Source organism: Physeter macrocephalus, chromosome 20, assembly GCF_002837175.3.
Source record: "Physeter macrocephalus isolate SW-GA chromosome 20, ASM283717v5, whole genome shotgun sequence".
Taxonomy (NCBI): Eukaryota; Metazoa; Chordata; class Mammalia; order Artiodactyla; family Physeteridae; genus Physeter; species Physeter macrocephalus.
Genome location: NC_041233.1, coordinates 37,227,801 through 37,242,262, shown reverse-complemented (window position 1 = coordinate 37,242,262; position 14,462 = coordinate 37,227,801). Strand labels below are relative to the sequence as shown.

The 14,462-nt window shown below is 45.7% G+C and overlaps 1 protein-coding gene across 2 annotated transcripts in view; it reads right to left on the bottom strand.

Annotated features, from left to right (window-relative positions):
• WDFY4 (WDFY family member 4) overlaps positions 1 to 14,462 on the bottom strand; it is a 261,838-nt gene that overhangs the window by 64,308 nt on the left and 183,068 nt on the right. For both annotated transcript variants that reach the window (XM_024121405.1, XM_024121406.2), the window contains 3 exons: positions 12,877 to 12,997; positions 9,707 to 9,792; positions 8,172 to 8,234 (listed from right to left, as the gene is read on the bottom strand). In XM_024121405.1, coding sequence (XP_023977173.1) covers positions 8,172 to 8,234; positions 9,707 to 9,792; positions 12,877 to 12,997 — 270 coding nt within the window. The remainder of the gene's footprint in view (positions 1 to 8,171; positions 8,235 to 9,706; positions 9,793 to 12,876; positions 12,998 to 14,462) is intronic.

The following is a 14,462-nucleotide window of genomic DNA, read 5'->3' as shown; positions in this document are numbered from 1 at the left end:
GTGCAGGGACTGTGTCCAATGGGGGAAAGCTTGTCTTCCCCTTTGCAACCTGTGGGGAAGACAAGTTGAAGAAGTCTTTGTTCTTTATAATGCCATTGTTTGAGGAAGTTAGGAGATCAGAGCCTAGAGGTGTGCAGGGCCAGCCTGGCATAGAGAAAAAGCCAAAGACTCTGCAGTTGGACAGATCTGAGCCCAGAGCAGCTCTGCTTCTTACTTGCCATCTCCCTGGACATTTTACTTAGCTTTGGTCCTTTCATCTGTAAAGTGGGAGTAATACCAGCCCAACTCCAAGCGTTGTCATGCATCTCAAGCAGATAGCTCACAGAGTGAGTACTCAGTAGAAGTCAGTTCTCTCTAAGAACTAGAGCTCGGTGCATCTTAAAGCTGAAATACTACTTTGAACAGTGTCTTTGGTCACTCTGTTGGTAGATCTGTTGGTAGAACTCACAATAGCTGAGAACCTTCGCTGTACCACTCACTCACACCTTTATACTGCCTAAAAGAAAGGGATCAAGGAAGATATCCTTAGGAAAGTTTTTCGTTGTTGTTTGTTTGTTTGTTTTAAATCAAAGCTTTCCTGTGGCGGCAAGTTTTGTAGTGGTCAGTGGAAAAGCACTGAGAGATAAATATCCATTAGTTCAGCATGACTAACGTTTTTCTTTTTCATGTTATAAACCATAGCAGACAGCATACTTCATTTCTTCACTCCTCACTGCTTATTTTCCTTTGAAATGCTTAGCTGTGACAACTCTATCATATTTCTAAAATCTCTAAAGACATAGATTCAAAATTCCCTTTTCAGTTTTTCCCTTTCTTAAATGTTTTCTATTATAAAAGTAACAATACCACAACATAGTTTTAAATATAGCAGCTTAAAGTATCCACAATTCTACAGTGTAAGCCAGCTGTAATATTGACAGATTTCCTTACTAGTTATTTTTCTATGTATATTTTATACATAGTTAAAATAATAGCATTCACATCATTTTTATCCTGCTTTGAAACCCATGTGGTTACATGGTCTTAATAACCATAATTTAAAACATCTGTAAAATAGTCAAACATGGATATACATAACTAAGTTATTGTTGGACATTTGTTTCCTGTTTTTCACTAATAGAAATCATTTTGTGATGAAGCCTGTATGATTAAGATTTTTTTAATGTTATATTAAAGGGTGTGGTTTTTAGATAATTTTTGATACATGCTAGTAAGAAGCTTATAAAAAGTTTACACCCATTTATATATCTACCAGTAACATATCAGAGAACTCATTTCACTGCACCCTTGTGAGCACTGAATGTCATTCTTTATATTTTTCCCTTCATTTAATGTCCACAATGATTTCTTAGAAGCCCTTCTACAGATGAGAGGAGGACACATGTCTGTGAGGTGCATGATGAGATGTCATGCCTTAGGCCCAGGAGACCCCACTAGAATGTTGGGCCTTGAACATGTCCCTAAGTAGCCATCCTGCTATTTTACCTACTTCATCTCTGACCCAAGAAGCACAGAATCCATGCAGGGGCATTTGATCCAAACAGAAAGTGATGGCTAGTTATCTGGATACTGACCATTTCTATTCCTCCCGCTCGAGACACTTTTTCTTCCGAATTAATGAGTTAAGGAAAAAGATCTCCCTGTGTCCCTACAAAGAGTCTTGGTCTGGACCCCAGGTTTGCCCCTCTACCCCCTCTCCTGACCATTGCAGCAACTTCCTCCACTGTGCTTGGTTTCCAAAAATCTCTCTCCAGCACCTCTCCTGGACTTACCTCCAACTGAGGGGCTGGCATGCAAGATGATATTTTTTGCCATCCTTGATCTCTAGGTGCTTTATGGTGCTTTCATTCTTATAGCCATGTCTTAGGAAGGGGTTTTAAGTGCATTGAACTTCACCAGGATTGAGAAATAAACAAGCAGGGGGCTTTGATTTGCCCCAGGATACATTCACCTTAGACCCCTGGTTTATCAGAAAACCCGGGCAGTAGGATGAATTGAAGATGGGAGATAGAACTCAGTTAGGAAACATCTATATTTTATTTCTTTTTCTGTCAGGGAAAGGTTTAATGTTGATGTTCCCTAATGCCCTAAAATACTGCAGTCATCTTTACTTTCTGGAGAGTATATTAGGCCCCAAAATACTTGATAGGAAAGTCACAGGGTTTTCTCTTTCTTCAAATAGAACAAAACCCCTATTCACACTAACCCAGTCACCACCCTCTCTGAAAGCCAGGCGTGACCTAGGTGACCCCTGTGCAACCTCTGCCCTTGCTGTGTTTTGCCTCCATGACCTGGAGTAATTGCCTTGGCCTCTTATGTCTTCATCCCTAGGATACGCTCAACATCTCCCTAGAGTAGCTTATGGCAAAAACTTGAAGGCTAATCAGCTCTGAAGAAGAAAAGCCCTCAGTTAGGAGAAGAGAGTGGCAAGGGAAACGTTCTGGAAGCCAGGCTCTCTAGTGCCGGCGAAACCACTGACTTGCTTCTTAAATTCATTTTGCCTCTCTTGCTTCACACTGTGTGTGAAAATGACTTTGGGAAATATTTTGTGTGTGTTTTTTAAATTTATATAGAGGAAATATTTAAGAAAATGATAGACATAAATTATAGACAATTAAAAATTTAAAAGAAGGCTTTAAGACTTAAAAGACTTATGGTCTCTACACTTCACTTGAACTGGTGAAATCCCAACACCAGTTGCCTCTTATAAGTTATGTATGTAAAATGCAATACCTCAAGCAACTAAAATCTATACAAAGAATTTATACCAAAAAACCCAAAAATACTATAGACAAATCAAAGTAGAATTTTAACAAATCTTTCAGTAATGCAAAGGTAGGCAGGAAAAAGAAACAGAAATGAACAACAGAGGAAAAAACAGGAAATGAGAAATGAAATGGCAGACTTATGTCCTAACATCGTAATAATTACATTAAGTGTAGATTGTATTCTTTACTTGTAATAGCCCCAAACTAGAAACAAGCAAATTCCCCTCAAGAGGCAAGTGGTTAAACCAATTCTTGTATATCCATATCATGGAATACTATTCAGAAATAAAAAGGAGCATATGATATACACAACAACTTGGATGGATCTCAAGGGCATTATTCTGAGTAAGAAAAGGCCTCTCTCTAAAGGTCACAGCTCTATGATTCCATTTACAGAAAATTCTCTAAATGACAAAATGGTAGAGATGAAAAACATCAGTCAGTGGTTGCCATGGGTTAAGGATGATGAGCTGTGTTAGAGGGTGGGCATAACCAGGAAGTGGTAGCATAAGAGATATCTTTGTGGTGATAAAAGTAACTGCATATGTTGATAGTGGTGGTGGTTTCAAGAATCTACACATATGATAAAAAGGACAAAGAACTATGCATACATTATCGTACCAATGTCAATTTCCTGGTTTTGAAACTGTACTATAGTTACATAAGATGTAACCATTGGTGGAATTTAAGTGAAGGCTGCATGGGGCCTCTCTGTATTATTTTTGCAACTTCCTGTGCATCTACAGTTATTTTTAAATTAAAAAAAATCTTACAGATTATATGCAGTGATAAAAAGATCTTTCTGCATCTGCCAAGTGCTAATTTATGAGTAACTATTGCAAGCTTAAAGTTCCTCAATCATTCTGAAGAGTTAAGGCATTTCACGAGAAAGAACACCTTAACTTCAGATCACTGGCTTAACTTAAAATTATCCATGTTGATCTTACCCTTGAAGATTACTGAGAAAGATGTTAAAATAATAAAAAGACAATGCATGGCTTCTCAACCCATGTCCCAGGTTTTCTGGTGGTGGCTGGGAACAAGTAGCAAGTGGGGTGGGGGGACCGTCAGCCAGCAAGTTGCCCCTTTCACAGTTCTGGACTTTAACGCACCTGCCCACTGCCCTATGGAAGCACCTTGAATGGGTGGACAAAGGGGCCAGGCTTGGTGCAGAGATCAGGGCTTAAGTTAGGCTTCTGCCTAGAAACAGGTCTGAGGTCACAGCTAAGGACAGAGCTAAGAGGAGACATGAACAAGTAAGACAAGGAACAACACGAACGGGGGTCAAAACAAGGTCTGAGCAGGACCCAGGCAGAGCTCACCACAGGTCACTGGGCTCTACTACCCATTGCCTGTTGAGCCAACCATGTGAGAAGCTCCACAATGCCAGGGCATTGGTTATACCACCAAGGTGTTTAGCTCACCTCTGGTTCCAGTGATTCTGCTCTAACCCTAGGGTCTGAGCTGTATAGCCCCTACAATTGCCCTCTCAAGGTGTGCTTTACCAAGAAGCCCAAGGAGCATGTTTCTCCATTCAGTGATGGAGCTGAAAGTTCTCTTTATCAAAGTAACCATGCACATTACAGATTCTCAGCCTCCCAACTGATCATCAGTGACGATCTCTGGAAGAGTAGGGACTGAAAAGGCCGAAGTGGGGAGGTGGAGTACTTGAAATTTAGCCTCCAGGCTGCTAGCAGTGGTGCCCTGATTATCGTGGAAGAATCATCTTCTTATGGGAATTTACAGCTTCTTATGGTTGGTTTTCTAAGTTCTTTGTTTTTCATTATTTTTCAAAGATAATCTGTAAAGGAAACTCATTCATTAAAGGAAAGCTATAAAGGACAGTACATACTCAACTGCAGAACTTCGTGCCAAAAAATGAATTTCATCCTAACCATTACATTTAAGTTAGCTATACAACTGAGAGAACATTTCAGAAATTACAAACATGCAGATACAGTAAGGCCCCAAATATAAGCCCTGCCTCACAACCAACAGCTTCTTCCAGCCCAGGGACACTTTTGTCTTGATGGCACAGCAAGTGAGTATTTCAGAACTTGTCAGGGACCATGGCTACGGAAGGATGCCTTTAGCCCATTCAAAGGTGTGTACTGTGTGCAACAGAGATTTGAGAGAGGAAAGGCCAGATAGGCAAGCAGGCCTTGCATTTCCCTGAGTTTTCTAAACTCTGGGCTCAATAGGAACTGAGATCACTGGGAAGCAACGGAACTTAGCCAGATCACGCTAGCATCCCAAAGAAATGTCTGTACAGAAATTAGCCCAAATATTAGGGCTCTATTTTTGCAGAGAATCAATATAGAAAATTATATTCTATAGTGCTCTTTTTTTTCATTTTTTATAGAAATGGAATTGCCTTCTTTGTTACCCACTACCCTATTTACTCAGTGCCAAGAGAAAGTATGTTCCAGAACAAAAAAGTCCCCCAAACTGTCTGTTTCTTGTTATCTGTCACTGGAAAATGATGTAACCCAGCACAATTGTTGGTTTTTCTTAGTTTCAGGACAATTAGAGTAACTAGATCATTCCAGGTACCTGATATCACGTCTATGTTTTTGTCCTTTAAAGGAGTTTGGGAGGAATTTTTAAAGGATCATTATACCCTGTATTTAGTTTTGAAACTGTTTCCAGCCCTTTGTGGAAGGGTACAGATAACTTTAAGTATAAAGATGTGTGTTTCTTCACATATTCATTTTCAACTAGCTTCCCTTTCCCTGCAACTTCAGCTATTCTCACATCTCTGCAGAGCCTACCTATGTCTAACGTCGTGGAGTTTTTTGGTCATCAGACACGTATCCAGGGGCATCTAGCTGGCTTTACATTAGAAGCCCCTATATGCTTGCAGAGCCTTGCACCTCACAGATGTACAATTATGCCACCATGCTGGCTTCAGAATGGTCTAATCTTGTACCACGGGGAGACAGAGGAGGATTATGGATCCCAGGCTGACCTCAGCTTTGCAAGTATTTTCTACTTGGGATCCAGGCCCGTAGTACATCCTTGGAATTCAGTTACGGAGGCAGCCATTGTCACCGAAATGCTAGGCAAAACTCTGGTATCCAAAAGTTCTGGTTTCCCGTACACGGGAGATGGCCTCTAGAGGGGCCAGATCGGTCATGAAGAGCTGGGGGTTGAAGATATGAAAACCTGTAGCACAGGCCAAGCATCTTGGGCCAGGTGAAAACCCGCAGAATGGACCATGCACCTCCTTCAGAGAAGAGAAGCTCATGTTTGCTAGAGTGTGCAAAGCGCAGGTAGGCATTTTTAAGGACTCAGTGTATGAACTGGGCTTTGTCCTTGGTAATCCAAACAAAAAATGGCCAAGTTCATTCCAGGCATGGGGCAATGGCCAGCCAAGCCATTCTAAGGCTGGGAGCCACTACTGCCTTCCCCTCTGAAACTCGTGTAGCCACACTGTGGCTGGTAGGAGAAGGGCTGGGAGAAACTCAAAGAGCTGAGAACACAGATGCCTGTATTTAATCAACTGCTCCATAAACAGGCCCAAAATACACAGCAGTTGATTCTAAAACTAAGCAAAGGAATTACATTTATTGAGCACCTACTATGAGCCCAAATCAGGTTGATCCCAAAGTCCATGGTTGACTGCAGCAGCACAGCCTCACCACATACCCTGGCTGCTTGGGTGGTCTCAGAGCCTAGAACCAGCTCTTCAGCTTCCTCATTTTGTCAAAGCTCTTCTTCCATGAGCTTAGATATGTATTTCTCTGGAGTACCTCTCCCTTGACTTTCGAAACATATATCCAATGACCTACATGACATCTCCACCTGGATATCTGAGAGGCATCTCAAAATTAACACGTCCAAAATCGAGCCCCTGATATCCACTACACCACCAAAGTAGTTCTTTGTGTGGTCTTCCCCATTTCATCTTCCAGTTGCTCAAGCCCAAATGCTTGGTCTTATCCTTAAGTCCTTTCTCTCACACACACATTCCCCACCCACACTTGATTTGTCAACAAATCCCACCAGATGTACCTTCAATCATGTACAAATATGTCCACAATCTGAGCAATTCACACCATCTTTACTGCCCCCCACCAATCCAAGCCAGCATCATCTCTCACCTGCATTACTGCAAAAACCTCCTAACCAGTATCCCAGCTTCTGCCTTTGACCTACTATGTTCTGTTCTCAACACAGAAGCCAGAGTAAGTCTTTTAAAATATTAAGTTAGGTCACAAGATCCCTCCAATGTTTCCCATTTATTCAGAGTAAAAGGCGACCCCATTAGCATGAGCCCCCAAGGCTTACATGAACCCTGTTCCCTCTCTCATCTCTGCTCCCACTGACTCACTGCACCCAACCACTATGGCCCCAGCCAAGCCCACCACACTTCCCCTCGGGGTCCTTGCTCTCCTCTTCCCTTGGCCTGAAATGTTCTTTCTTCAGTTATTTGAATAACTTGTTTCCCCACTTTGTTCAAGTCTTAATTCAAATATTAACTTTCTGGGTGAGGTCTTCCCCTACCAACCTAAGATTTCAAACCCTACCTCGATCGACTTTGGTTGTTATCATTATCTAATATGCTTTATATTTCATTCATTTTGCTTTCTGTCTTTCTTACAAGAATGTAAACTCAATAAATGGGGAGATTTTCAGTATTTTGCTTGTGGCTCTGTGAAGCAGCAAACACTACACATAACAAGCTATGGGTAAATCATTTTAAATAAACTGATGACACCCATTCCATAATCATTATAAATATTTTGAACATATCTCCTCCCTGCCCTAGCCCCACATACTCCTGGAGAAAAATAGCAACCACTGTCCTCTTCCTATTCCCCTTCCAAACTGAAATAAAAGCACCTACCAATCCGGAACTGGCCTTCCAGAGAACTGGGTACTTGTAAGGGGGGGCACTTAGGAAGGGGCCATAAGCATCTTGTTTCCTGGGAAAGATGCTCTGGATCACAGACTCATAAATTAGCATCTGCTTTGCACATCACTGTACATTTGTTTATTTAGCTTCTGAGTTTTCAGAGCCTCGAATAGCAAGGACAGACCTGGGACTGCGCACACCCCAACCTGAGGGCCTGATACCAAGGCTGGGCCTGGGCTGCCCCCCTCTACGGGCAACCTGCCCCCACCCACCACAGGCAGAGGTAGCTTCCTGCTATTTTGGTTTGAACAAGCCTCAGAGCACTTGGGACTTCAAGTCTGTTGCAGAGGTTTAATTGGCAGAAGGAACTAGGGGAGTAGGATGAGGGTTGTAGGCGGATGAGAGAGAGCAAAATTAAGCAGAAGGCAGACTGACATGCTCTTTGCATGCCTTCTTAGCAGTTGGGTCAGGCCAATGAAGAAAATCAAAGCAAGGCCAACACCTTGCCCAGAGAGCATGGCTGGCCTCCTCGCTGCACCTGTTACCTTAGGTTGAGCGGGTCCTCCGTGAAGCCTTTTCCTTTCAAGCCGGGTTGGAAAAAGCAGAAGCTAGACAAAAAGGGAAAGGATTATTCTATCAGCAGAGTCAAGACTCTTCCACCACCATGGGGACATTTTTGGAGGCAGGCTAGAGGTTGGGTTTATTCTTGCCCTTCCAGTGGGCGCCATCTGCCCCTAGATCAGGGTGTACCTCTGAGGCACCCCATCAGCACCCTCTGCCATTATATGCTCTAGCCTTAATAGCAGCAGTGATAACAATGAAACAATAGTTACAATAAAAATTACATGTTTTAGAGACCTCCTCTGGGCCAGCACTGGCATTTCCATTGCTGATTTTAGCAGCCATTGTAGCACTCTAGGGACAAGTGCCATCTTACTTTCATGCTCCTTGAACAAGGGTGGGGTGTGGCTGGCACCATTCACTGTCTGAGTTATGGATGTATAAGACTTCTAGCTCGACTGTGAAAAACACGTCGTTTAATGCACAGAAATCACAAGGGAACATGAACCTGAGGTTCAGCATTGCATGTCTACTTCGTCGCTGTGGTCTAAAACGGAACCTGAAGACATTTTAGGAGGCGATATAACAGCAGTCCTTCGAAGAACCTCAGACGGAGAATCACAGTCAATGGAGACGCACCCAGAGCTGGCTCAGACAGCTTATCTGCGAGAGTTGTTTTTCTCCACTCTGGCCCTGCCCTTGGGACCCAGCAGCTGGTCCTGGTGCCAGTGACTGATCAGGGCCGACAGGAAGGTAAGGCTAGAACCTCTGAGCACAAAATGGCCTGGGACATGCAGGCCAGGGATGTCAAATCTCACCTCAGAACTTTCAACCCTAAGTGGAGCTAAATGTGACCACTTCTCTATTAATCTAGCTTCTGTGTGGTCTGTTTATGGCTAGGAGCCTACCTTTCCTTTAGCCTCTTCTAGATTCTCTGCAAATCTACATATCTCTAACTTTAACAATATAAATTTAAAATTTAAACTCTAGCTTAAACTACTTAGATTGATTAATCTCTTTGGATAAAGAGAAGTTAAACTAAAACAGCCTGCTTCTCTCCTTAAGAAAAAAGATGTTCCACGCAGAAGTGGGAAAACAGTTGGTAGGAATTCTTCCCAATAAAACATGAAGTCAGAAAAAATAAAATTGGCAACTGGGATCTAAAAGGAAGATTAAGTCAAAAAAAATTACTTGGAAAATTAAAAAATAAAGCTGGAAAATTCTGGAAGGCCCATTAAATATGTTGTGTTTGCACATTTTTTTCTCCCTTCAGTTATTACTGTCCCAAACTACTTCAGTTCATGACACAGAGCCAGTTTCCCAGGATTTAGGGAAGGAGATTTTATAGTTTTCTCTATACTTTTTTCCATCACTCAACAGTTCTGTGGGTAAGTTCTTTCTCGTGTCTAACCTAAATCCTGCTCATTGTGGGTTGAGAACAATTCTCCTGAGAACAGAGCTGTTCCTCTCCTATTGGTTCATGATTAGTCTCCTTAGCAGAGGATTTTCAAACACTTACCTTTTGAAGACCTTACTCCGATCACTGTTGTGGAAGACAAGAAACTTGGAATATCCATTTCGGAAAAAGATCTCCAGGGCAATGTCCTGTAAAGAGAACCCCTTTTACTGCTCTGCAGTTTCCTGGAATGGAGAACCACCCCCCCGCCCCCCCAGCAGGGCAACAGAGCCATGGCTGTGGGTCATTTGGGACTCTGTGTCAGGCGTGAAAGGATTTCAATCTAAAATGGAACCAAAGGATATGAAAGGGCGAACCTCAGGCATGCACCCTCAGAAAAACGAAACTTAAGAACGGAGAGACTGATTTCCCACAAATGCCTGATTTACAGAAGATCGAGACTTACCTCATGAGCAATGAACATCCACCAAGAACCCCTCCCATCCTCAAGCCAGTGAACTTACAGCTTGGACTCTGGCTGGACGCCCCCACTTGTGCTCCTTGCCCATAGATACAGCTGACCCTCCACGGAGTTGCCTGTAGCTCCGGACAGCCTGTGTTTCGTGAATGGCTCTTCCTCTGCTATTCCTGAATTAACTCAATTTCTGGTAATTCAAGCTTGCCTCAGTTTACCTCTTTATCTAGGTTGACACAGGCACCCCTTCCAACCTCCTGCAGGGGATATGAAGACCTTGGTGACAGTGATGAATGGGGTCTCCACAGAATCAGTAGGAGGGCAGGAGAACTAAGAGTTCCTTTGGCTGAAGCAGGAAACAAGAGCCCCACTCCCAGGGCAAGTGAGGAGGGGACAAAGAGAGCAAAGTGCCCAGTAACACCTCCAGACACGTTACCTCCCTGTCAAGGGTTTCATTTCCTGAACCAAAGGGTCATCTTACCAGAAACACTAGGGGAGCTGGTTGAGTGGGTGCCAGTCCCAATCTGGGCAGCATCTTACGCCAACCCACAGACTTGAAGGCACAGGGTGCTTTGCCAAACCACTCTGCTGAGCCGTTTTGACGTGGCCACACTGACATAACAAAGTTGTTTCAAGGGTATTTTGTTAATGCCTAAATGAACTCTACCTGCTTTCCTTTCTTTTTCCTTTCCTCCTCCCTCCCCTTCCAGTCTACAAATAACAGACTTGGAATAGTGATAGAGTGAGTCCACATACAGGATCAGATGGGGTCAGCCAAAGAATACCCAGCACTTGAGGGAGGGCCTGGGAGAGGTGAGGCCTGGGCATGGAAGGAGAGATGGGGAGGGGGAGGGTCAGACTCAAAGATGGGGTCCTGCATCCAACAGCAGTCAGGTCCTGCTCCTGCCTGGCTGGAAGTGAGTTCTCAAAGTCCAGTTCATTAGATTCCTGAGCAGAGGGAAAGTATCTGTAATGATAATGAAACACCCCTCTCCTCTGTGGATATACATAAGAGCCACCGATTTTTTTTTTCTACAAATAGAAATATAAACACTGTGCAAAGAGAAGATGAAGGTAGAATTTATGAAGGCTACAGCTTGTCCCAGCAACCTTAAGTGCCCAGGCTCTGACTTTCCTCTGGGAGAACCTAGGGCTGGACAAATGGTGGCCTTGCTCATGAAGCTCTCCCAGCCCCACTTGGCCATCACACATGCTCTCCCACTTCTGGTTTCCACCACGGTCAGGCTAACCAACCATCTGGAAACAACCCCCTTTTACTGGGGAAGACACTCACTTACTGATATCTATTTGCTACTATATATAACCTGTAAGTAGACATACAATTATTTTTCAAAACAGCTTTTTTTTGATTACTTGCTATGTGCCTAAAATGTGCTAAGTGCTGCTATATATGTAATGGTGGAAAAGACAAGACATGGTCGCCTGTTCACTGGAGGGAAATGGAAGCCCAGAGAGGTGCCCGACTGTGCCAAAGCTGCAGAGCCGGGCTCAGGACTGGGCCCATGCTGGCTGTGGTCAGAATCATCAGGGCAGGGCCTCCTCCACCCACCCCTTTCTAGTTCACTCTCCTTTCAGAGAAGGGCACTAAGGGCAGGCAAAAGGAAAACCAGATCTTTGTGGGCAAAAGCAGCGGAAGGGGAGGGAGAGGGAGAGAGCTGGGTCAGATGTCAGCAGCTCGCTGGACCCTTGTCTGCAGGGCAGCTGATCCTCCCTAGAATGAGCCCCCCTTCACCACCCCCACCCCCACCCCCGCAAAGGCTTCCTTGAGCTTTAGTTTCAGAGAATAATAATGAGGCCTCCAGCAGGAGAATCAAGGGACAAAGAAATTTACAAATGAAAGGCACACTTATTCTGTTCCCGAGGTGGCCTTTGCAGAACAGAGACCCTGCAGCAAGGGTGAGCGGGGAGGGATCTGGGCTCCTCCCCACCCCCAAGGGTGGTCCCTCATCTCTTCCTCTGCCAGCTGCCTGGAAGGCCCCTGGGCATGGATGCAGCTTTGCTATCGCTGAGGTTGGGCTGGTGAAGGCAAGATGTGTTTGAGGCCAGTGGGAACCCCAGAGTTCTTCCCCAGAGTTCTTCCTCCTTTTGCCACTGAGGTGATGCTCCTAAACCAAGTGATGATCGTTTCTCCAAGGTGGGGTATGAGAAGCATGTGGTTGTGACTAGCTGACAGGAGAGCTCTGCATCTGGAAGGAATCAGCTCTGTTTAGTACCTGGATGAGCCCTTGAATGCACTGGACAAGGCTCTGGGATCCTGGTTGGAGGGGACAGTCAGGAGATCTCTAAAACACCTGGCCCAGGAAATGACCAGGAGCTTGAAGGTAGGTGAAGCTGTGAGGAGGGCAGAGGGTAGGGGCTGTGGCCTGAGGAGGTGTCCACGTGCTCAGAACAGAGGGCAGACTGGCACTCAACTCTCAGTCGTTGGCTCTGCCACGAGGCAATGGAGCTGCCCTATCCTGTATTCCCAAATCTCCAAGGCAGCTCTGGGGCATGTCAAGGGGAAAATAAAGCAAAGAGGCTGGATCCTAAATGACACGGTAAGAGCAAGAAGGGCCCAGTGGCCAAATGGCAGGGACTGGGGAGAGAGTGAAACAGAAGGCAGAACTCCGTCCCAGCCAGGGGACCAGCCCAACATAAGCCACAGGGATTCACAGGTGTCTCAAAGGGCCCTGGGCTGTGCACAGGTGAAGGGGGTCAGGGAGGTGTGTCCCTCACATTCAGATGGGGCCTCAGTGGCACCTGGACCACCTGTGCCCGGAAGAGATGGTCCTCTCTCTGGCCCCCTCCCGGGACACACCTGCAGGAGGAAGCGCGCCTGTCGGAGCTCCCTGAGGTCACCGTAGCTGTGGCGCTGGCACGAGTAATGGTCGGAGGACCTGTCTTTGCTGCACATGTTGAAGATGAATGGATCGCTAATGCTGAAAAGGAAGCAAGACAAGCAGTGAGAGGGTGTCTGCTAGGCTTGTTCCCCTGCCTGCACCGTGCGTGGCCCACCTGAGTTTCTGGGACACACTGGAGGGTGTGTCAGCCCCCACTGACCTGATAAACCCTGTCTGAGCGCCTGTCTGTGTCAGCCGTGCCCTGAGGAGTAAGGCAGAGCACTGCCCTCATCAGGGGAGGGACAGCAAGGCAAAGGGCCCACCTCCAGGACAGATAATGACACAGGGTGTGGAGTGTAAGTGTGAGAAGACTCTCTGAGTACAGGGGTCAGAAATGGGCTGGGGGGTTATGGGGGAAGAATGAAAGAGATACGTAGCTAGGTCTGGAGAAATTGCAAGCTCCTGGAACATGAGGCAGAAAGACAAGCCCTGTCCAGCATGGTGTCAGGCAACGCAGAGCCCTGGGAGGACCAGCCGTGTCAGTCGGGCTGGCACCTAGTGTAAAATGGGACAAGGGGGCAGAAAACTCTGAGTCTTCAAAGAGACAGCTGGCAGGGCTGAGAGCACTGATGGGCTGGAAGACAATGACCCCAGCGTTAGCAGTGGATCCCAGAGCACCGTGCCTGGACCAGGGACTAGTGCATTGTAGAGAGCAGACGATGGGCCAGCCAGCCCGGATGCTGGATGCCCGCTCCCGGAGGTCAGAATGACTCCCCTTGGGAATAAAGGGAGAAGGGGGGAAGGAGGAGTCATGAATTTGACTAAGTATTTATCCCCAAAAGAACAATTTTTGCACTGGAAGTAACTGAAATACCTTCAGATAACCAACCAGGTGAAGCTTTCCACCACCAACACAAATGGGGACTTGAGAAATAAATTTGGTTTCAGTATGGACAGTTACATTTATGATCATCTGAGTTACATAGCAATTTTGCATTGTGTACATGACCACAAAGCTCTGATAAAACACCCTTTTAGCACTGGAGAAAGGAAGGGCCTTCCAAGCACCTCAGCCCTCCATAAGACTGTGTGCCCACCACAGAGCCGAGGAGCCCCGCACCAGCACTAGGTGGCAGGAATGTGTTTTACCTCCTCCCACCCCAGCTCCAGGGGCGGCCCTCACCGCCCAGCCTCCACGGCAGGCCACGCTTCCAGGGGAAATGGAGAGAGATCAGGCCATCACACAGGCCCACAGGATTTCTCTGGGCAGCGGTCAGAGCTGGTCCAGCATCTGCAGTGCTAAGAGCTCAGACTTGCACACTCTGCAGAATGGTTACTGCCAGGTAGAGGGGAAGGCTACCCACGTGGGACACAGCCTGAGCCGGCTGTTCAGCACCCATGTGGCCAGACCGCACCCCTGTGGACTCCTGCCCCTTCTCAGAACAACCCTCTCAGGGCCCCTGTTCTGAGCCACACTGCTGTAGGACTGTTGAAACACAAATGTGGCTGGATGGTTCTGGATGCTTCTGCTTGGATGTTTTAATTCAAATCTACTGCTGGCTGA